General features: G+C 43.0%; 1 protein-coding gene across 4 annotated transcripts; it reads right to left on the minus strand.

Annotated features, from left to right (window-relative positions):
* Nucleotides 1-621: 621 nt before the first annotated feature.
* On the minus strand, nt 622-23,111 carry POMT1 (protein O-mannosyltransferase 1). 4 transcript variants are annotated; one of them, XR_015730116.1, is made up of 20 exons: nt 22,873-23,106; nt 21,709-21,854; nt 19,961-20,067; nt 18,850-18,900; nt 17,451-17,597; nt 16,706-16,817; nt 15,635-15,700; nt 14,598-14,691; nt 13,437-13,592; nt 12,514-12,644; nt 11,237-11,332; nt 9,957-10,049; nt 9,087-9,183; nt 8,623-8,715; nt 7,501-7,621; nt 6,614-6,711; nt 5,819-5,932; nt 5,106-5,325; nt 2,748-2,925; nt 622-2,091 (listed from the first exon to the last, which is right to left on the minus strand). XR_015730116.1 is itself a non-coding variant. In XM_087879576.1 (20 exons), exons 2-20 carry the CDS (start codon nt 21,828-21,830, stop codon nt 1,917-1,919), a joined length of 2,178 nt encoding a protein of 725 aa, XP_087735702.1. In that variant the 5' UTR covers nt 21,831-21,854; nt 22,998-23,111; the 3' UTR covers nt 622-1,916. The 4 variants fall into 4 exon arrangements, 3 of the variants coding, with proteins under 3 accessions (XP_087735702.1, XP_060539983.2, XP_087735703.1); XM_087879576.1 differs by having other exon boundaries at nt 5,199-5,325; nt 22,998-23,111; XM_060684000.2 differs by having other exon boundaries at nt 5,199-5,325.
* Nucleotides 23,112-24,458: the final 1,347 nt, after the last annotated feature.

The raw sequence follows: 24,458 nt of genomic DNA on the forward strand, positions 1-24,458 counted from the left end.
TTGAAGCCAAATTTTTTTTTTGAAACCAAATGCAAAAACGGACCCCAGGATGAGTTTCCTGATGAAATTCCATGTCTAAAAATGGTGTTGCTTCAACTTTTTAAAAATCAAGCCTGTTTGGTGCCAGGAGAAGGAAAGGCTTTACTCCACGGTCAGGAAAAATCCTGCCCAGGAACCAAAATGTTTTTTGAAGCCAAATTTTTTTTTTGAAACCAAATGCAAAAACGGACACCAGGATGAGTTTCCTGATGAAATTCCATGTCTAAAAATGGTGTTGCTTCAACTTTTTAAAAATCAAGCCTGTTTGGTGCCAGGAGAAGGAAAGGCTTTACTCCACGGTCAGGAAAAATCCTGCCCAGGAATCAAAATGGTGTCCGTTTTTGCATTTGGTTCAAAAAAAAAATTTGGCTTAAGTGGTCCAAAACCCCCAGTGGGATTTTTACATGAATTTGGGCAAGTGCTCCAAAGCCCCCGGTTGAATTTTTACACTAATTTGGCACCGTGCCAAGTCCCATCAAAGGCCGCTGTGTCCCTTCTTCTGCCTTGTGATAACCCTGAAGCCTCAAAGATGGCCTCCAGCCAGACACATGGTTGGAAAAAATGAGAAAAAAACCACATAGATTTTAAACCAGAGATTTTTTTTTATTGGGGATTGTACCTGAAATATATAATAGAGAATTGAGATATCTGATTGTGAATGTATTAACAGTGGCTAGTCTTAATTAATAGTACATTTCATAATTCTTACCTTAAATCCTCACAATTAACAATACTTAACCTTGAATCACCTATCTCCCCTATTACCATCTTATCAAAAGTTTACTCTTTTTATTTATTTAATCAAAACAATTACCCTTCTATTAACCCACTTTAAGTCACGATTCAATTCATAACTCATATTACATTTCACAATTCTTGGCCTAAATCCTCACAATTAACAATACAAATCAAACATGTTTATATTTCAAAAATCTTATTTCCCTCTCTAAAACTTCCCCACATTTATGGTTGCTTCGTATAATGCTCATTAAATCTTTATTTCTTTATTACTTCACCAAACTTAGATCCTATCTCTAATCCCCAAAATATAGCAATTTACCATTGAAACCTAATTCTTAATTCAAATAGAACTACAATACAATTTCCAATTATTTCCCACAATTCCATCTCTGTAATCGTCTCATTTATATAAGCCAGTTTAAGTAATTCTTATTTGTAATTCATAGTCCTATATTATTTCACTCTTTCTTTTCTTTTTTGCTTAGATATATTATCAAAAATACTGAAAATATTAAAATATTAAAGTTATTGAAACTATTCAAATTATTACCATTGTTATAGATATTTGAACAATATCCCAATTTTTTTAGGCATCAATTATTCTCAATACCATATAACATCATAATAAACATTGATTCATTATGTCGATTGATACATTTTCTTTTAACATAGTCTATTTCTCATATATTAAAGCTTCCATCCATATTTCAATTTTAAGTATCTGTAACATATTCTCATATTTCTATTAATCTCATTATTAATCTCAATATAATTATTTTATAAATCAAAGTCCTGGACTTTTCTATTCTACCCCATATTCCCCAATTCTTTCACTGTTAATCCCAGTGTAATCATCTTTATAACTATTGTTATTCACAATATCATCTCTAAAAACCTCCTTTTTATTATTACTATCCTGTACATTACTTATTCATAATAAGGGGGGGTGGGAGAGAGAGAGTATTGCAAACCACCCCCAAATCCATTCTGCAGCCATTTCCATTTCGACAATACTGTTTCTGGGATTAACAGAACCGGTCCAAAATGGAAGAACTGTCTAGTTCAGATGTTTTTTCCTCCTTTTCTTGGTCGTCCCGTCACCGACATTCTCTCCGCCGTCCGTTTCTCGGGCTTGGTCAGCGTTTGCGGATCAAAATGTCCCAGCTATCCTTCCAACGTAGAGCTTGTAACTCCGATTTTGAGAGTGCCGGGTCTCCGTAGGTAAGTGGGCTGAACGTGTGGTACGTCAGGTAGACGGAAGACATCCAGGCCACCACCAAAGCGCCGTGCATGCTCTTGGAGAGCCTGGATCTGTGGGAGTGAAGAGAGAGACAAGCATTAAAAAAGGAGATTGAGCCTCTAGAAAGAATGCAGAGAAGAGCAACCAAGATGATCCGGGAGGCTGAAAAAGAGGAAGACTGGTTGCTGGAATTGGGTATGTTTAATTTAATGGGATTTGGGTATTTAAATTAATGGAATTGGGTGTGCTTAATAAAGGGACGTGGTGGCCCAGTGGCTCAGACGCTGAGCTTGTCAATCGAAAGGGTCGGCAGTTCGAATCCCGAGTGCCGCGTAACGGGGTGAGCTCCCGTGACTTGTCCCAACTTCTGCCAACCTAGCAGTTTGAAAGCACGTTCAAAAAAAATAATGCAAGTAGAAAAATAGGGAGGCTGCACCTGGTCGTAAATATGAGTCAGTCGCCAAGCATTCTGAGTTTTGACCATGTGCCCATGGGGGATGCTGCAGCGGTTGTTAAATGTGAAAATAGGTCAGGGGTCACTTTTTCCCCCCATGCAAGTTGTACGTTCTAATGGTCACTCAACGAACGGTCGTAAGTCAGGGACCATGTGTATGTCTCTTTGTGCTGTCTTTCTTCTGCTTTGCTTCTGATTATTATTTAAAAAGCAATTTAAAAAAAATGATGATGGAAACCAAGGGAAGAAGACAGGCGAGGTTGGGTGTCCTACCTGCAAAGGAAGTCGCTGGCGTGCTGCAGAATGACGGGGATCAGGAGGATTTGGAAAGTGACGGCCGGCAGGTAATGGTAAAGGAAGAGGTTCTTCTCCATCAGGAAGAAAGGCAGGTAGTTCGCGGCCCATCCGCCCACGCAGATCCCGCCGGCCAGGAGCCACTGCTGCCAAGGCTCTGCAGAGGAACGGGACGGGGAAACGGGCAGGTCAGTTGCTCAGCCGGAGAAAAATGCCAGGACGGGGCAACAAGAAATGGACAGAGGCTCTTTATAGGTTAGCATTTTTTTTCAAGATTTACTAGATTTGGGTGAACAAATGCTGATTGAAAGCCAGTCTGGCGTTTTCATGTCATACAGCTCTACAGAGCAACTATTGAGTCTGTCATCTGCACCTCCATCACTGTCTGGTTTGGTTCTGCAACCCAACAAGACAGACACGGACTTCAGAGGAGAATTAGAACTGCAGAAAAAACCATGGCTACCCACCTGCCTTCCATGGAGGACCTGCATACTGCCCGAGTCAAAAAGAGGGGTGTGAAAATATCTACAGACCCCTCGCATCCTGGACATCAACTGTCTCAACTCCTACCCTCAAAACGAGGCTACAGAGCACTGCACACCAGAACAACGAGACACAAGGACAGTTTTTTCCCGAACGCCATCACTCTGCTAAACAAACAATTCCCTCAACACTGTCCACCTATTCACTAAGGCTGCACTACTATTAGTCTTCTCATCGTTCCCACCACCCATCTCTTCAGTCCAGTCCAGTCTAGTCCAGTTCAGGGTCGTTCAGGGTAGTTCAGTGAACATTGAGCTCTCCTGGACTGGATTGGACTGAACTGGACTCTGAACTGAAATACACTGAACTCTCCTGGACTAGATTGGACTGAACTGAATACAACTACACTGAACTGAACTGAATTGAACTATCCTGGACTGGACTGGACTGGACTGAACTGAACACTGATCTACACTTCAGTTCAATTCAGTTCAGTTCGGTTCCGTGTAAATTTTTGCTTTTGCCTTTTCCCATACTAAAAATAACGCATTCCTTACAGAGTGTTTTTGAAAATATTAATTTTGTTCTTACCATACCATAAAAAAACATGCCATCCTAATTGGAGATCATAACCTTCTAAATACAATAGTCTTTTATGTCTGAGAGTTATCCATTCTTTTTCCCATGTTAATACACATGCTTGGTAATACAACTCCTAATCTGGTAGCCCAAATCCTCCATTAGTTTTGGATTCTTGCAACATTTTCAGTCTTATTCTAGCTTTTTTCCCTTGCCAACTAAATTTCAAAATTGTTCTTATTCATCTCATCAAAATATTGTTTGTAAGTATTGTTTGGGACAAAAAAAGCAATTTTGGTAAAATTTACTTTATGATCGCTATTCTTCCTAAAATGGGATGCAGTGGCTCAGTGGCTCAGACGCTGAGCTTGTTGATCGAAAGGTTGGCAGTTCAGAGGTTTGAATCCCTAGTGCCGCGTAAATGAGCTCCCGTGACTTGTCCCAGCTTCTGCCAACCTAGCAGTTTGAAAGCATGTAAAAAAAAATGCAAGTAGAAAAATAGGGACCACCTTTGGTGGGAAGGGAACAGCGTTCCGTGCGCCTTTGGCGTTGAGTCATGCCGGCCACATGACCACGGAGACGTCTTCGGACAGCGCTGGCTCTTCGGCTTTGAAACGGAGATGAGCACCGCCCCCTAGAGTCAGGAACGACTAGCACGTGTGTGCGAGGGGAGCCTTTCCCTTTACCTGATTCTTCCTACCTTTGATAATTGCAATTTTTTTTCCATTTCTCCAAAATCCAATTTTATTTGGTGCAATAGCCTTATATAGTTACCTTCTTTTGTCGTTGTGCATCTTGCTGTTAAATATATTCCCAAATATTTCACTTGATGGCCTGGTAGGCCCGTTTTTCTCTCTCACCAGGCTCCAGAGCCATTCTAGGAGCCTGGGGAGGGCAAAAATGGCCTTCCCCACCCTCTGGAAGCCCTCCGGAGGGCAGAAACAGCCTGTTTGCCAACTTCCAGTGGGACCGGAAGGCCCGTTCCTTGCTGTCCCCAGGCTCCAGAGCATTTCTAGGAGTCTGGGGAGGGCGAAAACAGCCTTCCCGAACCTCCTGGAGGCCCTCTGGAGGCAGGAAACTTCTTATTTTCCTACTTCTGGTGGTCCCAGAAGGCCCAAAAAACTCGCATGCCCACCAATATGGCTACGCGTGCCATCACGGACCTAGGGACATTTTACCATCTTGCAGGATGGGTGCAGAGAACCTGCAGACCTGCCCTAGCCAGGAGAGTTCATCGAAGCAAGAGTTAGTGCGTCCATCAACAGACACACTGACCTACAACCGACTGGTTGTCCAAGGCTTCCACCTTCTACAACAATTAAGGGGTCTTGGATGGAAGATCAAGATGGGTTTGGAGAGATCCCAGACCTTCAGGGATATCCCGGATATTCCGCCGCCGCCGGAGCAGGTACCCAAGGAACAAAGCCACGTAGACGATGGTAGCTACGTTGGCCGATGTCCAGCTGACGAGGTTGCCCAGAAGGTGAATTTGTGCCTGGCCAAGAAAGATCGAGAAGGTGCTTTGAGTTGTGTATTGACGGCACTGAGAAAAAGGGGACTGACTGTGTTTCAGAGTTATGACTTTTGCAACATCTGATGGGCGCATGATAGTTCATATTTATGAGGGTGTCCCGGAGGGGGTGGGGTCAGGTGATTCCCTTTTGCAATCTCCTGACAAGCCAAGTCCACGGGGAAGCCAGGTTCACTTTAACAAGGGTGTTACCAACTTAACAGCTGCAATGATTTGCTTAGTGGCAAGAAAGGTCTCAAAATGAGGCAGAACTCACATAACAAATGCCTTGCTTTGCAAGCAGAAATTTTGGGCTCAGTCCTGGTTGTCAATCGAGGACTTGCCTGTACGGCTAAAAATGGGCGGCAGGATATGGGCTGCTGAAATTCTTTCTGGAGCAAAGGGAGTTCTGGAGATTGCCCACAAGTATTCCAGAAAACATGATTTCTAATCCCACATAAAAATCCAGTAAAATCACCCCTGAGCTGGAATGGAACCAGTAAGCAATGTTGGTCTCCAGGGTAATCCAATCCAAGGGAGAGGAGCTGTATTTATGTTCCGTGTCCTCATTTTTCAGGGTAAGGATCTTCCACTAGAACGAAACACAAGAATTGGGCTCGGCAGACATTCCCGGATATCAATGCAAGCTACGAGTTGATACGGCCCCTAATTCAGAATGTCTCTTTAAAGTCTACAACTCCCAAATTGTGAAACCGGCTGGCGGGATTTACACAACACACTTAACATGGTGGTTTGTTTAGGGGCTGTAGCTTGGGTGCCAGCTCTGCCTGGTTCGGATTGGCGCCTCACGGGCATCCTGCCATCAAGGGCTGGAAGGGGAGGGGAAGGATGGAAGCCAGTGGTGGAATTCAAATTGTTTTATTACCAGTTCTGTGGGCGTGGCTTGGTGGGTGTGGCAGGGGAAGTATTCTGCAAAATCTCCATTCCCACCCCACTCTGGGACCAGCCAGAGGTGGTATTTGCCAGTTCTCCGAACTACTCAAAATTTCCGCTACCGGTTCTCCAAACTACTCAAAATTTCCGCTACCAGTTCGCCAGAACCTGTCAGAACCTGCTGAATTTCACCCCTGATGGAAGGGCAGTAAAGCTGTGTGTGTACGTGATGGGAAATCGGAAGTGGGGGCGGTGGGATTGACAAAATCAATAAATGAACTTCAATTCCCAGAATCCCCTGGACAAGCATGGCGACTGCCGAGAATTCTGGGAAATGAAGTCCACCCTGTGACTTTATCAAAGGCTGACTTTCTCTCACCTGCAGTTCGGTGAACTTGGCAACGAAGGTGAGATTTTGGCTAATGTTGATCTGAGTGGGCAGATGCAATTCCACCTCTCTCTCTTTCTGCTCATGGCCTGCAAAAGATTAAAAGAAGAAAGATCTGAAAAATCAGGTTAGTTGGGGGCCAAACTTTCTCCCACAATCCTTCGGGGTTGATCTCTAAACCCAGGTGAGTTTAGACCACTGCTCACAGACGACAATTAGGGTCAACAGACAGGTAGCCCTTGACTTACGAAGAGTTCATTTAGTGACGAATGTTACAACAGCACTGAAAAAAGCGACTTATGACCGTTTTTCACACTTACGACCATTGCTGCATCTCCACGGCCCATCAAAATGCAGACACTTGGCACCTGGCATGTACCGTGTTTCCCCGAAAATAAGACCTTGTCTTATATTTTTTTGAACCCTGAAATAAGCGCTTGGCCTTATTGCCATGCGCTCAAAAGCCCGATTGGGATTATTATCAGGGGAGGTCTTATTCTGGGGGGAAACAGGGTATTTATGACGGTTGCAGTGTCCCCAGGATCACAGTGATCCGCTTTTGCGACCTTCAAGTCAACGAGGAAAGCCAGATTCACTTAACAACCATGTTACTCACTTAACAACTTAAGCAGTCATTCTCTTAACAACTGTGGCACGAAAGATCATTAAAATGGGGCACTTAACAACTGTCTTGTTTGTCAACAGGATTTTTTTTAGGCTCAATTGTGGCCATTATGTCAAGGACAACCACTCCAGATCTGGATTGAGTGGGACTTTTTTGGGGGGGGGTGGGGGGCAGGGGGAAGACATTCCAGAATTTTGCGGGGGACGGCAGGAAACCTAGATTCACATCCAAAGAGATTTTCCTAAAAACTAACTTTTCCCATATCGGTGTTCCTCCACGTTCCACAACATGCTTTGGTGGTACCCCTTGGAGATCTTCTCGCCAATCACCTCCAGTTGTCGGTACCCCCACTCGGGGAGAGAAGCTCCGCTCAGCTGGAGGGGAGAAAAAGAAGGGAATGGTTTAAAAAAAAAAAACAAAAAAAAAAGAACAAAAAAGAGGTTTAAAATGCCAACCAGGATTCAAGAGGTTGAAGGATCTGGGAAGCCCGATCTGTTGTACCTCGCCAGCGGATCTGGCAACAGATTCAGACAGTGAGGAGGTTGGGGAGGAACATGGGCCAGTCCTGGAGTCTGGGGAAGGCTCTGATGAAGGCTCTGCGTCGGAGGCAGAGAGAGGGCCAGGGCCGTCTGACAGTTATCAGCTGCCTTCGGAGTCAGACATCAGTGGGGCAGTAGAACAACTGTAGCCTGTGCATATGTGCAGGAGAAGGGAAGAGCTAAAGAGCTAAAGAACAAGGGTCAACTCAGGAGTAAAGCCACAGGTGAATGGCCGCTCCCAGAGGGAATAAAAGAGGAGCGAAAGGGGAGTGGAGTTTGCAGGAGACAATTACTTGGCTTAATTGGTTCGTGAGTCTCCGAGACTCCTTGCCAAGTTTTGAAGATATCGGCTTGGCAGCTCCCCAAGCCAGATAAGGTCTGTGACTGTAAATTCTCCCTTGAAAGACTTTGCTGGATGTGAACGAGAAGAATTCACAGTAAAAGGGTTTTTTCTTGGGACAAGGAGTCCGCATCATGCTCTTGGGAAGCCTGGGTCAGAACACAGTGTTCCAGTACTGTCAACGTGGAGGAGGGGGTCAAGCTATTCTCCGAAACACCTGAAGGCAGGACAAGAAGCGACGGATGGAAACTAATCAAGGAGAGAAGCAACCTGGAACTAAGGAGAAATTTCTTGACAAGTGAGAACAATTAACCGGTGGAACAGCTTGCCACCAGAAGTGCTCCAACACTGGAGGTTTTTAAGAAGAGACTGGGAAGCCATTTGTCTGAAATGGTATTAGAGTGGTTGGACTAGAAGACCTCCAAGGTCCCCTTACAACTCTCTGCACCATTGGCTGCAAGAAACGTCAGAGGTCGAGACCCCCAAGCTCACTCACCTTTAACACGGCCGACGTGTTGACGTGGACCAGTCTGACTTCGGACAGGATCGTTTTCCAAATCTCATTATCCGAGTCGCGATTCACAATTTCCTGTGTATTAGAAAGAGACGCATCAGGAAGCGTCTCTTTGCTCCTACGGCGTCATCAGATTCAGCATCTTGATTATAACTAGGTTAGGAAAGGGGTTAAAGAGCCAGGATAGCGCCGCGGTGGCTAGAATGCGGTACTGCAGGCTGACTCTGCCGACTGCCAGGAGTTCGATCCTGACCGGCTCAAGGTTGACTCAGCCTTCCGTCCTTCCGAGGTGGGTAAAATGAGGACCCAGATTGTTGGGGGCCAGAGGCTGACTCTGTACACCGCTTAGAGAGGGCTGTGAAATCACTATGATATTGCTGTGTTTATTTTTTTAGTTCAGTCCAACTTTTTATCAATCCCTTTCAATTCTACAGCCTGGCACTTACCACTCTCCAGAGATTCTGAGCGGGCATGGAAATGTTGTAATCGATGTAACAGGATACCTCTTGGGAGTGCGGGCTGAGGGGTGCAGCCACGTCATGCCTGCAGAGCGGAGAAAGCAACGGGAGAGAATATTTGTAGCTCAGAGTTGGACTGGTGCTCTCTGAGCTTGGCTGTTTTCTTGCAGACATTTCATGACCCAACTGGGTAACATCATCAGTGCTTGGGGAACACCAAGTAGCAGTCAGAAAACAGGATTAAAACTCCTTCATTGCACTTACACATGGGCGGACTTCATCGTCCCAGCTAAGTGTCAAAACGCTAGAGAATTCCCGGAAGCCTGGAGGCACTCAGACAATTCTCACCCGACTGCAGAGAAATTAGGGCGAGGGTCTCGTTCAAGCCCCCTGCCCAGCCCCGTTATAGAGGGCTAAGCTGCCTCTTCACTGACCACATCTCTGGACGCAGCCTCCAAGGACATCCCCATAAGGGTCTGCAATCTTAAACACTCGAAGAGCCATTTGGACCCGTTTCCCACTGAAAAGAAAACACCGGGAGCCACAAAACCCTCCCCGTGCCTGACTACATTTGAGCGGCCACAAAACTAGCATATGTAGTTGAATTAAAAGTTCTGTTTTCTTCTGAAACTTTCCTTTTCTTGCATTTATCCATGGTTGGCCTACCGGAGGTTGAAAAGCTCAATAAATTGCGTGCCGGCGGGTGACGCATATTTTGAGTCACAGGGAGCCGCAGCAGAGGGGTGAAAGAGCCACATGCGGCTCCAGAGCCGCAGGTTGCTGACTCCTGCCACATACCATTACAGCAGTTTCGAGATGACGACACGCAGCTAGAAGCCGAAGAAGAAAACAGCTTACGTGTTCAGGTAGCGGGTTGTGATCCCATGGACCAGTTGCACAATGTTGCCGTGTCTCACAGGCCGTGGCGGGTTGCTAGCTACCAGCTGCTGCCTGTTTGGGAGAGGCAGAAAAACGGGAGGCTTCAACCAGCAAAATCAAAGTACGTCAATCCATTAAGTGTGGCTGTCATGTTATTATTTATTATCTTTTTATTATCTATGTTACTTCTCCCTTTTATTGGTATTCTGGAGTGGTGCGGTGGCCTAGAGGTGGAGCTCTCGCCTCACAATCAGGAGGCTGTGAGTTCGATCCTAGGTAGAGGCAGTTATTTCTCTCTCTGGGCACAATGAGGATATATTTGCTGAACAAAACTCCGCATTGGCAACAGAAAGGGCAGTCGGCCAGTAAAAAATACTCTGCTAGCTCCATTCAGTTACCCAGATTCCACCCCGCAAGGGATTAAATGAAGATGATGAGGATGATTATTTTCTCTGTTGCCTTCTGTACCAGATGTCAGGTTTCGATGTCATCTCAAATAAATTGCACTCCTAAACAATTAATCTTTGCTGAAATATTCCATTTATTGAGTACGACAGATCTGGCCCCGACTTCGTCGTAGCCGATACTAACCCTCTGACCCCCAAACCCTTCCCTTTCCGTTCCCCAATTCTCATCTTCTCACTGGCCATCTTCCAAGTCAGTCTCCCCAGCTTCTGACCTCAGCCCACAGGAATGTCCCCCCTCCCATCCCATCTCCTAGGGGATATTATCTACAGAGAAAATAAGTAAGTGAAAAGTCAAGCCTCATCTCCTCCTTTTTATGGCAGCATCAGAATGCTGACACCGGAAACAAATTCCTTGCGTGTGCAATCACACTTGCCCAAATAAAGTACAGGTAATCCTCAACTAACGACCATAATTGAGCCCAAAATTTATGTTGCCAAGCAAGAAATCTGTGAAGTGAGTTTTGTCCCATTTTACGACCTTTTCTTGCCACCGTGGTTTGAAGCGAATCACTGCACCTGTTCAGTTAGCGACAGGGTTGTTAAGTGAGCCTCGCTCCCCACCCATCCCGGTTGACTTTGCTTGGGGAATCACACGACCTCGGGAGACCGCGACCGTCATAAATGCGAGCCAGCTGCCAAGCGTCTGAATTTTAAATCATAATAACCATGGGGACAGCTGCAGCGGTCGTAAGTTTGAAAAACTGTCGTAAGTGACTTTTTTCAGTGTCTTGTAACTTCGAAGGGTCACTAAATGAACTGCCGTAAATCCGAGGACTACCTGAAGAGGCCTACCTTCCAGGATCCTTGATGATCCACCAGTTGTTCACATCCTTAAAAGGGTAACACGTCACCTGTTGCTGATGGGAACTGCCCCGTCCGTTTTCGTACCTGGGGAAGGACACGGAGGAAACGGGACGTAACCACGCAAGATAATCTGAAGGGCTCTTTTAGGTCACAGGAAAAAAATACTTATTTTTCTGCATTCAACAGGAAGAAAAGACAGAGGTATCAGCCCTTTGAGGTCAGCTAGATTAGAAAATAGACAAAGGGAAAAACAATTGAGGGGTCCTTGATGCTCTCTGAGCTTGGCGGGGTTCGGTCTTGTTCCTGGGAGCCTGGCCCTCTGCCAAATTGGTCATCATCAGGCACACAGATATAAACCACATGTACCTATCATTCAAAAGAGACAATCAATAGACCAAAAAGGGAACAAAAAAACCAAACCCACCTCCTCAGTAGCAATGAGCAGAAATTAACCCCAAGATTAACATTAGTCTAACAATCAAAAGGACACAGCGGCTCAGTGGCTAAGACGCTGAGCTTGTTCGATCGAAAAGTCGGCAGTTCAGCAGTTCGAATCCCTAGTGCCGCTCAGAGAAGCACCAAGGATTCCTCATTTCAATCCCGAATTACAAATATACTCCTCCCAAAATTTCTGGATTGCAACTTCATTCCTAGAAGGTATAATAGCAGAAGCCCAAAAGAAAAAAATAGGAAAAATGACATTCTCTTGGTTTAAACGCCAAACTCAAAATGTTCCAAATGTGTCGAAGAATCAGCTCCTTTAGAGTTCCGGACACCCTGAACCCCAAAATGTGTTAAGAATCTCTGTTTTTCGTTTCTTTTCTTTTTTTTTTTTTCCAGAGTGCCCCTTTCTCGCAAAAGCAGACACCCAAAGATCATCGAATAAAGTTTGGCCACTTGTCCTCCGATATTGTGCTCCTTTTCTTGGGCAAAAAAAAATTCCCACGCCGAAGAAAAGAAGCATCGCCGGAAGATATCTCCGCCAGAGATGGAATCAGTGATGGGATTCAGCCGGTTCAGAGCGAATCGGTAGCGCCGACTGCAATAGGCCCCCCCCCACCCGACTGGATGTAATGGCGTCCTATTTAGCCACATTTTTGAGCCTGTGTGCATGCGTGAGCTAAGAACATGCATGGACGGAGGCGTGTGCGCTCACATTTGCGAACCGGTAGGGAAGGTAAATGAATCCCACCTGTGAATGGAATCCATTGTGAGACAGGCTGAGGTTGTACACAACGTCCCAGGTGCAAAACTTCCCTTCTCACCTGATGGGGTAGGTATTCCGGTGGGAATGAAGCCAACATGGTAAGGGTTTGCCCAAGATATTCCTCAAAGTAATCTGGGAACCATAAGCCACTTCCAAGGGCTGCCCCTGAGTGATGCGAGAAAGCCCTCCCTAAAAAAAACATACATACACACACACACACAGTCAAAGGGGAAGCACCGAACAGCCTTGCTATGGATTTAACAACTGTTTAACAGCTGTGGCAAGGAAGGTCGCAAAGCGGGGCAGATGTCTCACTTAACGACACAAACGTTGGGCTCGATTGTGATCGTACGTGAAAAAACTACCTGTATAGAAATTGGTAAATTTCTGTGTGTGAATAAATATTTTGTTGTAAAGAAATAAAAAAAAATTTAAAAGAAAGAAAGAAAGAAAGAAAGAAAGAAAGAAAGAAAGAAAGAAAGAAAGAAAGAAAGAAAGAAAGCAGAAAGAGCAGATAAAGTCCAGCAGGGGGTTGAAATAAATCAGGATTCAGTTCGTCAATTAACATATAATGGATATAAAAAACAAAAGTAAAAGTTTCAAAAGTGGAGGGAAAAAACGGCTGTTATGAGAAGGAAAGGAAGGAAGGAAGGAAGGAAGAAGGGAGGGAGGGAGGGAGGGAAGGAAGAGAAAGAAAGAAAGAAAGAAAGAAAGAAAGAAAGAAAGAAAGAAAGAAAGAAAGAAAGAAGGGAAGGGGAAGGAAGGAAGAGGGGAAGGAGGGAGGGAAAAAAAAAGAGAGAGAGAGAGAGAAAGAACGAAAGAAAGAAAGAAAGAAAGAGGGGAAGGGAGGGAGGGAAGGAAGCAAGAGGAGAAGGAGGGAGGGAGGGAGGAAGGAAGGAAGGAAGGAGGGAGGGAGGGAAGGAAGGACCCCAAAATTTCTCCCTTTTTGACCAATTAGTCCCAGATGCAGCTCGGTCTCACCTCTAAGCTAGCTTGAAAGGCGCTGCTCATGATTTGATCGTGGGGACCGGATCGGTACAACAAAAGCAAGTGGATGTAGAAAAACGAGAGGTAGAGAGCGACCGGGAGGATGAGGAGAGCTAAACCCCGGGCCAAGAAATGCCCCAGCAGGGAGACCTAAAATGGAAAAGGCAGAATGGTTCACCTGGGCTTCTGAGGGGCTTCCTAAACTAAAGGATGCCGGATGAGGCTGCCTCTAAAATAACCCACTCTAGGCACCCAAAAACTTGAACAGGTGTGTGTCTCTGCGGGTCAGAGAGATCAGGGGCATGGCTCCTTGTTTAAGCTTAAATCAATGCTTTCAACAAATTTAAATTTTATTACTTTTACCCTGCCTTTGTTACGTTTAGAAATAATTCAAAATAATTCAATTCAATAATTCAATACTCTCTCTCTCTGTTTTCTGAGGTTTTCGTGGTGTTTGTATGTAGGTCTTTGGTTATTCGGGTTTTCTCCCGCGTAAAATTGGAAGTGTCTTGGCGACGTTTCGACGAAGTCTCATTCGTCATCTTCAGGCTGGTGTTTTCGGCTTCGTACTTCTAGGAGCGATCGCACATTGCTCCTAGAAGCACGAAGCCGAAAACACCAGCCTGAAGATGACGAATGAGACTTCGTCGAAATGTCGCCAAGACACTTCCAATTTTACGCGGGAGAAAATCCGAATAACCAGACACACATACGCACACACACACACACACACACACTCTCACTCACTCACACACACATATATACCTTATCTATCATCTTCTATCTATCTGCCTTTCTATGACTTTCTATCTACCTATCTTATTTATCTATTATCTATCTACCTTTCTACCTACCTATCTTATCTATCTATCTATCTATCTATCTATCTATCTATCTATCTATCATTTTCTATCTGATGGATATGACAGTTCTTTGTTAGAGAGCCTCGCATTTAATTTACCAATATTCCCAATTTTTACCATCAAACAGGTATGGGAAAACACATTTCTTCAACATTGACTGAACATGTTCCAAGAAAAACTGCCGTGCCAAGCTAAAACGCACGGATTCTGAAATCCAAAGTTCTCCAGAAGTCCTGGGGATCAACTCCCATCATCTCAGAGCGACCTCATCCTATTTCACCCTCCGACTTACGTTGGACAAGGAGCGATCGCCAATCAGTTGCCAGGAATGGATCCCCGCCAGGCTCAGAATGAGGAGGTAAGTGAAGAGGCCCATATATTTCACCCTGCAAAGCAAGCATGAAATGCCACCATTAACAATATTATTGTTGTGTTGTTGTTGTTGTTGTTATTATTATTATCGTTTTTATTCATTAAACATGAGACTCAGTCAACTGAACATTTAAAAATGTGTCATAAATACCATTGACTGGTGCTAATGGTTGATACGGGTTGCTGCCAGTGTCCTAGGTATTATTATTATTATTATTATTGGTTAATCTTTAGTGAGATTCACAGCCTTTGAGGCTGGTTAATAGCTCAGCAGCTCAAGTCCTAACCAAGGACCTAGGAACTGTTAAGGTATCGTCGGAGGATGTAAGCTGTTCCGAGTAAGGTGTTTTTTTTGTAATATCTTACAATAATACAAATACAAAAATACAAATTTACAATAATTTGTAAATTATAATTATAATTATTTTACATTTGATTAAAGATTAAATTGTACAGAATGGCCAGAAGTGAAGATTATATTGTATATATTATAAGAATAACGGCTCTAATTAAGGTGTATAATATTATGTATATTCAAAAGAGATTTGATATGGACAGTACACTGTCCGTGCAGAAATGGAAACGTGATGTATATATAACAAAAGGAAATGTATAATAAAAAACAATATATTTTTTTAAAAAAGAAAGAAATGCCACCATTAGAAGGAGAAGCTGGCTGCATTTGCATGTCACCTCAAATGGAGACTCAGGGAAGGAGGAGAACATGAATGGCCCAGAAGGGACAGGGGAGACTGCCAGAAAATCTAAGACGGGAGTGGTTCAACCCTTAGCAGCTTGAAGACTTGTGGACTTCAACTCCCAGAATTCCTCAGCCAGCATGGGGAATTCTGGGAGCTGAAGTCCACAAGTCTTAAAGTCACAGTTGGACACGGCTAAGATGTTTATGAACAAGGCAGTTATCAAATATCATAGCAGGCCATCAAGAGATAAGCTTACCCAACTGCACAGGAACAGGAGATCCCCGTTAGTAACAGCCAAATCCACCATCTTGCAGAAAAAGGGCTTAAAAAAAAAAAGAAAATTCCAGATTCATTCAGTGACAGTTCAAAGTTACAACGCAAGTGAAAAAAAGCAATGGTGGCCGTTTTTTCTCTCTTACGACCATTGAAGCATCCCCACCATCACATGATCAAAATTTGAATGATTGGTGAGTGGTTCATATTTATGATGGTCGCCGTGTCCCGGGGTCACGTGATCCGCCTTTGCAACCTTCCCCTTCAATGGGGAAGCCAGATTCATTTAATCTAGCTTCTTACTAATTTAACAACTGCAGAGTTGTCAATTCGCAAAGCATCCCTGGCCTGCTCTCAAGTTGTCATAGGCAAGGGGGATGGGAAAACGGCGAAGCACCACAGTAGCCAAAAACAAAAGCACATTCCAGACATATCTCTCTCAAGACTGTCTCCCAGGGTTACCCACAGTGGCCGGAGGAGAGTGATCGCTACAACCCGCAAAATTGCTCCATTGGCGAATGTGACTGATGACACACCCTGGGGGGAGCAGGGAAACAGGGTCAAGCCTTGGCCGTAAATTACGTGGGGTCAGAGTTGGCTTCACTTGGAACATGTCAACATGAAGCTCCTAATAAATAACTGGATTTCTTTTGAAGCTTGGCTCGAGGCTCATGATTTAATTAGGGCATCCGTCGGTACCCTGACACAGGGATTCAATTAAGATTTGTGACAAGAAAGGTTATAAAATGGGCAAAATTCACTTAACAACTGTTTCTCTTAGCAACAGAAATGTCGGGCTGAATTGTGGCCGTAAGTTGTACTGTACATTACATACTACAAAAAAAATTTAGAGAAAAATTTTAAGCCCAGTTTTGTTGCAGAATTCATCCCCAGCTGGTTTTGGCTGAGCCTTAAACCACCATTTATAAACCATGTTAGTCTGGGTCACAGGTCCCCTTAGCGTAAATGCAAGACATGCTGTTGCTTGGCCTGATTTGGGGAACGTCATTGCAAACAATGCAATCAAAGGTGGAACATTAAAGAAACCTCTTACCTTTGTTTCTGCGTGTTGTGAAATTTCAGATAAGATAAAACTGCCAGCAGGATGAAAAAAATTAAAATTGACTCCAGCAGCATCAACCTGGATTGAGTAATTAGTGAATTTTCTGTTAAGACACAAAAGGAGAAATGAGAATTGAGGGTTCCCCCCCCCCATACTGATTCTTCTATGAGCTTTTTACAGGAGGGGTTTCCAACCTCCGACTTGTGGACTTCAACTCCCATAATTCCTCAGCCATGGCTGGTTGAGGAATTCTGGGAATTGAAGTCCACAAGTTGTAAAGTGCCTGAAACTGGAGAGCCCAGTTACAGCAAGCAATATATACAGTAGCGACCAAAATTGTGGAAACCTTTTGGGAAAAGTGTATTTTCTAAAACTAGCTAATAATAACACCATTTTTTTGGGGAGCAGTGCCATAAAATTATACGTCAATGGAAAGATAATTGAATCAAGAATGTAATGCAATAACTTTTATGAAGGATTTGCAGCTGTGAAGAATAGCAGTTACAGTATAAAGAAGAAACACGTAGAAAAAATGAGATATACAAAAATTATCACCTTGTCAGTTAATATTTAGTTGGGTAATCTTTAGCATGAATTACAGCCTTACATCATCTTCCCATGGAGTGAACCAAGTCATACCGAATAAGTGAAAAATCTCAGAAAGGTTCTGTCCGAACTACATGAGAACCGTGGCACCAACGATGGAGAATTGAAAAGGAACGAGATCTTAATTTACCGAGTAAAATCAGGACGGCAGCACCCAGGGCAACGAGATGGGTGAAATGTAACTCAACCAGGATTTGGTACGCCAAGGGAACGCATAAGCCACCAGCTACAGCTGGTAGCAGCCGCAAAGCCCAGATGGGCACATTGGAGCTGTATTCTAGGATAAAAGAAAGAGAAAAATCAGTACCAACCTATGCATCAATTGCAGGTTTTTTTACCTGCCTCTCTCGAGTCAATTGCAGGTTGTTTACCTGTCTCTCTGTATTAGTTCTTCCACCCTCAAAACTATGTTATATAGGGCACTGCACACCAGAATAACTAGACAGAAGGACGGTTTCCCCCCCCCCCTCCCGCGTGCCATCACTCTGCTAAACAACTAATTCCCACAATACTATCAGACTCTTTACAAAGACTGCACTACTATTCTTCTTCTCATCCTTCCTATTACCTATCTCCTTTTTTTTTTTTACTTATGACTATAACCTTGTTGCTGGTATCTTATTTACATTGCTTTATTTAGTTTCCTAGTGTGATTTTGATTGCTAATTTAGTATCCTATGACTATCGCTAAGCGTTGCCTCTTATGATTCATGATGAACGTATTTATGATGACTATAATCATGATTTATCACTTATGGCTTTTATGTACACTGTGAGCTTATGTACCGAAGACAAATTCCTTGTGTGTCCAATCACACTTGGCCAATAAATATTTGCTATGCTATGCTATGCTATGCTATTCCATATTTCTATTCTATTCTATTCTATTCTATTCTATTCTATTCTATTCTATTCTATTCTATTTATTCTATTCTCTATTCAATTCTATTCTTTCCATATTCTATTCTATTCTATTCTATTCTATTCTATTCTATTCTATTCTATTCTATTCTATTCTATTTATTCTATTCTATTCTCTATTCAATTCTATTCTTTCCATATTCTATTCTTTCCATATTCTATTCTTTCCATATTCTATTCTATTCTATTCTATTCTATTCTATTCTATTCTATTCTATTCTATTCTATTTATTCTATTCTATTCTCTATTCAATTCTATTCTTTCCATATTCTATTCTTTCCATATTCTATTCTTTCCATATTCTATTCTTTCCATATTCTATTCTATTCTATTCTATTCTATTCTATTCTATTCTATTCTATTCTATTCTATTCCATTCCATTCCATTCCATTCCATTCCATTCCATTCCATTCCATTCCACTCCATTCTTTCCATATTCTATTCTATTCTTTTCTACATTTCTCATCAGGAATAATACAAGAACAAAGATTTGTAGACAATGCAGGCATTATAGTTTCTTTTAGTTTTTTTCCCCCTCTCTAGTTTTAACAGGTAGCCGTGTCCTTATCAATGTTTAGCTAGAAGGTGAACCATAAACAACTTTACCTGCTCCTATCCTGTTCCACAAGAAATTTCCATCAAATCCCCCTAAATAACCTGAAAAGGAAGGGAAAGAGAAAAATAAATTTTCCAGGTCACAGAACCCAAACTTAAATTAAAAGTGGAGGCTGGCTAAACATCTGGATGTATCCCTAAGGATTCCTCAGCAATAGGTGGATTTCCCCCCCACCAGTTTCTCCATTCTACACCCATTTTATAAACTTTTGCAAACACAATAATCAGTTCAACTCTTTTATTATTTGAATTGACATATAGCCCAGATGTTCCACTGCCATGGATTTTGGGCGGCGTACAACAAAAATAAAAATCCATAAAAATAGATACTACCTAAAACCGCAGAAACACTTCATGCTAAAAAAATGATCTAAGGTAAGTCAAACCAATTGAAGCAAGGGTCCTAAAATATCAGAACTCCTGCCTGGGTCACAAATTGGGAAATTCAGGTATTATGACTAGCAAAAGGGGAAGAGGGAGGTGACCCTAAAGGAAAAAAGGGGAGCTCAATTATATAAAACACTTAATCATGGCAGGAATGTCATAGCCCCAGGGCTAAAGTTTTAACTAGGAGGACTAGAACTCCCAGTCTCCTTGTGATTGGCCCAAAGTCACCCAGCTTCCTTTCATGGCTAAGGTGGGACTAGAACTCACTGTCTCCTGGTGATTGGCCCAAAGTCACCCAGTCGGCTTTCATGGCTAAGGTGGGACTAGAACTCACTGTCTCCTGGTCATTGGCCCAAAGTCACCCAACTGCCTTTCATGTCTTAATGTGGGACTAGAACTCACCGTCTCCTGGTCATTAGCCCAAAGTCACCCAGCTGCCTTTCATGTCTTAAGGCAGGACAAGAACTCACTGTCTCCTGCTGATTGGCCCAAAAAGTCAACCAGCTGAGTTTCATAAATAAGATGGAACCATAATTCCCCGTCTCCTGGTGAGCGACCCAAAGTCACCTAGCCAACTTTTATCTTTCCCTCTCTTTATTTGCGAAGTTTCAGGCAATTTGCTAATATTCAAATTCCCGGGAATACAGACTGAGTGCGGAGAGATGCCTTAATTTATTCTTGCAACACAGGATGAATTCTTTGAAAATTTGCATACCTCCCAAAGCGAAAAGCATGTGGCCGAACGGCGGCCCACTATCATCTATGAAAAATATCCGCTTCATGTACAAGGAGAGGAACTGGCCGTAGTAAACTTCATCAAAACTGGAATAATGCAATAAAATAATTTTTTTAAAAAAGAGAGAGAGAGAGAGAGAGAGAGAGAGAGAGAATTTCTTCATCAAGGAATTGGATTTGACCCCAATGGAGAAATTCACCAGATTTCAGTCCCAAAACAAGAAGCATTAAAGTTACAGATAGTTCTCGACGTACGACCACAATTGAGCCCAGAATTTATGTTGCTAAGTGAGAAAATTTGCTAATTGAGTTTTGCCCCCCTTTAAAACTTTTCCTGCCAGAGTCGCTAAGTGAGTCCCCACGGTTTTTAGATTAGGAACACGGTTGTTAACTGAATCTGGTTTTCCAATGGACTTTGCTTGTCATAATGTCATAAAAGGGGATCGTGTGGACACTGCAACCGTCATAAATGTGAGTCAGTGGCCAATCCTCTGGATTTTGATCGCGTGACCATGTTGGGATGCTGCAACGGTCTATAAGTGTGAAAAATGGTCGTAAACCAATCACTGCAGTTGTTAAATTAGTAACACGGTTGTCAAGTGATTCACTTAACCTCTGAGATTCACTTACTGTCTATGCCGAGAAAGGTCATAAAGTGAGGCAAAATTGTCTTTTAACAACGGTCTCTCAGCAGCTGAAATTTTGGGCTGAATTAACAGTCGTAAATCGAGAATTATCTTGCATATCCGAAGCACAATATAGCACGAAGCCAAATTTAGCAGTTTATAGTAGTGGCTAAAATTGTGGAAACCTTTTGCAAAAAGTGTATTTTCTAAAACTAGCTAATAATAACACCACTTTTTTTTTGGGGGGGGGGAGTAGTACTGTAAAATTATATATCAATGGAAAGATAATTTAATCAAGAATGTAATGCAATAACTTTTAGGAAGGATTTGCTATTAGAAGAGCAGTTACAGTATAAAGAAGAAAAGTGAAACACGTAGAAAAAACGAGAGTTACAAAAATTATATACCATAGAAGAAACAAGATATACAAAAAGGATCCCCATATCAGTTAATACTTAGTTGGGTAACCTTTAGCATGAATGACGGCCTTACAACGTCTTCCCATGGAATGAACCAAGTCTTTTAGTTCTGCAGCTGTTATCATGTGAAACCAAGATTGAATGATGGCTTCTATTAACTGGGTTTTATTGCTGGGTCGCTTCTGACTAACAAGTTCCATCGATTTTCCATTGAGTGAAGGTCTGGGCAATTCCCAGGCCATTCCAGCAGTAGAATAGGATTATCTTGAAACTCCAAAATAAAAGTGGTGTTATTAGCCATCAAACCTCAAAAATACATTTTTCCCAAAAGGTTTCCACAATTTTGGCCGCTACTGTAGTTCTGTTCATCCATTCAGCTACAATTCCATCAGAGCGTAAAAAATATCCAAACTCCATTGTGCACCATGACAGCCTGATTAATGTTAATCTCAATTTGTTTTCCAGGCTTTTTCACACTCCGAAAGCTGGACTGAATAATAAATACTTTATGTGGCTGGATTAAAAGCTTCTAAAAATTCAAAGGTGAGGTTTTCTGTAGACATTTTTATAAATAGCCAGAGAGAAAAGTTTCGTTTTAATCTCCGGAAGAGCCTTTGTCGATACGGACATTTTCAGTCTATTAAATCTATGGTATCCCCATGTATTGGAATATGTTTACTCACACTACAGCTCTGGGGTAGGACAGAGCCCACAGCCGGCTGATCAACCCGACTACAGTCAAAACCACCAGGTTGACATTGATTTCCACCGAAAAGACAATCGGCTGCTTTAAGAATCCGAGCATTTTTCAGAATGATCTGAGTGGCATCTAAAAAAAAAGAAAAGAAAAGAAAGAAAAGGAAAATCAGTCCCATTCAGAAGAAATAAAAATAAAAATCTGTCACGCTCTCAAAAGTGTTGGAAAAGTTATGTTATTCAGACCATTCAGCCATCCACAGACACAGAGGGATAAACCACGTTTCCCCACCGTTCAGAAAAAACGATTAAAAAAAAAAGAGGAAACCAAATGACCTAAACGCATCCTCTCTAGCTGCCAGCACTTAAGATAAGCAGGGATTAACTCCAGACAATCAAGCAGAGAATAATATCTTAATTGAGGGATTACCAAGGAGAAAACCACACCGCTACTGTATATAAACAAGAGAGCAAACCCTCACACCCACTAGCCCTGATAATGTAACCTAGTAGAGTCACGAAACGCCTGCAAGGAAACAACCAAGCTCAGCGGGCAGCAAGGAGCCCAAAGTTTAACCCTGAGCTACAGGGGACTTGAAGGTGGCCCAAAATGCCAAATGCAGTCTAAAAATTTGGCTGATTGAGCGACAAACCATTAAGCATAATAACAGGGGAGAGTGGCAGGATCTGGAGACAGCAGAAGAGGAAGAACTGGAGAAGGTAACAATTTAGAAAGATATGCAATGCAATGCCATGCCTTTAACCCTTATCCAACCACAACATCTGCCTTTCCCGGGTCCTTGGGAGGGATTTGCTAGGTGGATAAAAATGCCAGCGCCAGTCTAAACAGCTGACCATCATTACCCATCAGTAGTCAATTGCAAAAGGCAGCTGGACTTGAGATCAGCTTGCATCATGCAACAATGCCTTTAACACATCACCCATCAGCATTGCAGCGTGCAAACTCTCTCCAGCAATTATTTCACCCCCTCCCAATATTTTGCACTAACCCCTATTCTTATTTTTGCACCCCGCGTCCGTCCCAAAGGCTATATATGCACGCCTGGAGGGGGGGAAAAAAGTCTAAATCTTATTGATAATACCCCAGGGGTTTGCTTTCACTTTCTTTCCGATTATTTCCAGAAACTAACCCGATTCCTTCTGCTTCTGGCTCGCCTGCTTGGTTCAAACTCCGTAATTTCTCCCCGCCCGCCCCCCTTTTCCTGGAATGCGCTCGCCTTCGTGCCGGTATTCAGGCGGCGGAGATGGGACGTACCAATTATAAAAAAGGGGAGGGAGAAAGGAGGCGGCGGACATAAGATCCGCTCTATGGTGGAGAAAGCAGGAAGGCAGGACCGGAGGTGACATCACGGACCCGGACAGTTGCCATAGGAACAAGAAACCATAGAGGATGTGCTATTTTTTTTCCCCAGATAGTCTTAGCTATTTGCAATCTGGTTGATTGCCAGGGAAATTAGTCTCCAGAATTCCTAGTATTCCTAAACCGACTGATTTAGATCTTGTAGCCACCAAAGTCGTGACTTTTTAAATATTTTATACAATCAGAATGCCAGAATCAGAATGCCAATGTTGCCAGATGTTTTACACTACATCTCTCAACTGCAAATCTATTTGCATTACCCAATTTCTGTAATTATTCGCAGCGGAGCAAATGCCCACCTAATAAAGTGGCCCTAATTTAAAAAAAAATTCTTTTAAAATTCTTTTTCTCTTTTTCACATTCACCCTTATGAAATCTTGCTTTTGCGACTACAGCTCATTGCATTACTTGCAGTGATGCATGACAACAGGATAAACAAAAATCACATGAGGGTGAATGCAAATTGTTGGAATTTCAGAGGGGCAGTTGGATAGATGTCCCAAAGATGCTTTTTTTAGGAGGCAACTGGACTTTCATTTTTCTTTTGAAGATGTTTCATTTCTCATCCAAGAAGCTTCTTCACCTCTGACTGGGCGGTGGGAAATTTATTTGATTTATTTGATGTTTGTAAGATGCAGTTGCTAAGAAATTAAGACGCTTGCTCCTGGGGAGGAAAGCTATGGCAAATCTAGACAGCATATGAAAAAGCAGAGAAAAAAGCAGAGATATCACCCTGCTAACCAAAGTGCATATAGTCAAGGCTACGGTTTTCCCAGTTGCAATGGATGGCTGTGAAAGTTGGACGATAAGAAAAGGCTGAGCCTTTGAACTCTGGTGCTGGAGAAGACTCCTGGGAGTCCCTTGGACTGCAAGGCCATCCAACCGGTCAGTCCTAGAGGAGATCAACCCTGACTGCTCTTTAGAAGATCCTGAAGAGGAAACTCAAAATACTTTATATACCTAATGAGAAGGAAGGACTCCCTGGAGAAGAGCCTAATGCTGGGAACGATGGAGGACAAAAGAAAAAGGGGACGGCAGAGAACGAGGTGGCTGGATGGAGTCCCTGAAGCAGTCGGCGTGAGCTTAAATGGAGTCCAGAGGATGGTAGAGGACAGGAAGGCCTGGAGGAACGTTGTCCATGGGGTCGCGATGGGTCGGAAACAACTTCGCAACTAACAAGAGTGTCGTTGAGGCCACTTGGAAGTTTATCTGTGTCCTCAGAGTCACCTGAGTGGTGCAAATGGTTCCTGTAGTCTGCAATTTTTTTCCTCTGGAAATCCATTCCTACTCCCACACCATTCCAAGAGTGTTCATCCCAAATTGTACACCTAAAAGTCTGTTGAGATTCTCCAGTCA

The sequence above is a fragment of the Pantherophis guttatus genome, chromosome 16 (assembly GCF_059756535.1).
Source record: "Pantherophis guttatus breed Tessera chromosome 16, ASM5975653v1, whole genome shotgun sequence".
In the NCBI taxonomy this organism is placed as follows: Eukaryota; Metazoa; Chordata; class Lepidosauria; order Squamata; family Colubridae; genus Pantherophis; species Pantherophis guttatus.

Coding starts and splice junctions, on each gene's coding strand:
- POMT1 (XM_087879576.1), bottom strand. CDS start 21,830: ATGCTCGGATTCTTAAAGCAGCCGATTGTCTTTTCGGTGGAAATCAAT. Junction 16,818..17,450: donor TGCCGTCCTGATTTTACTCG/GTAAATTAAGAT, acceptor GTGTCTTAACAG/AAAATTCACTAATTACTCAA. Junction 2,092..2,747: donor GCCAGCGACTTCCTTTGCAG/GTAGGACACCCA, acceptor TCACTCCCACAG/ATCCAGGCTCTCCAAGAGCA.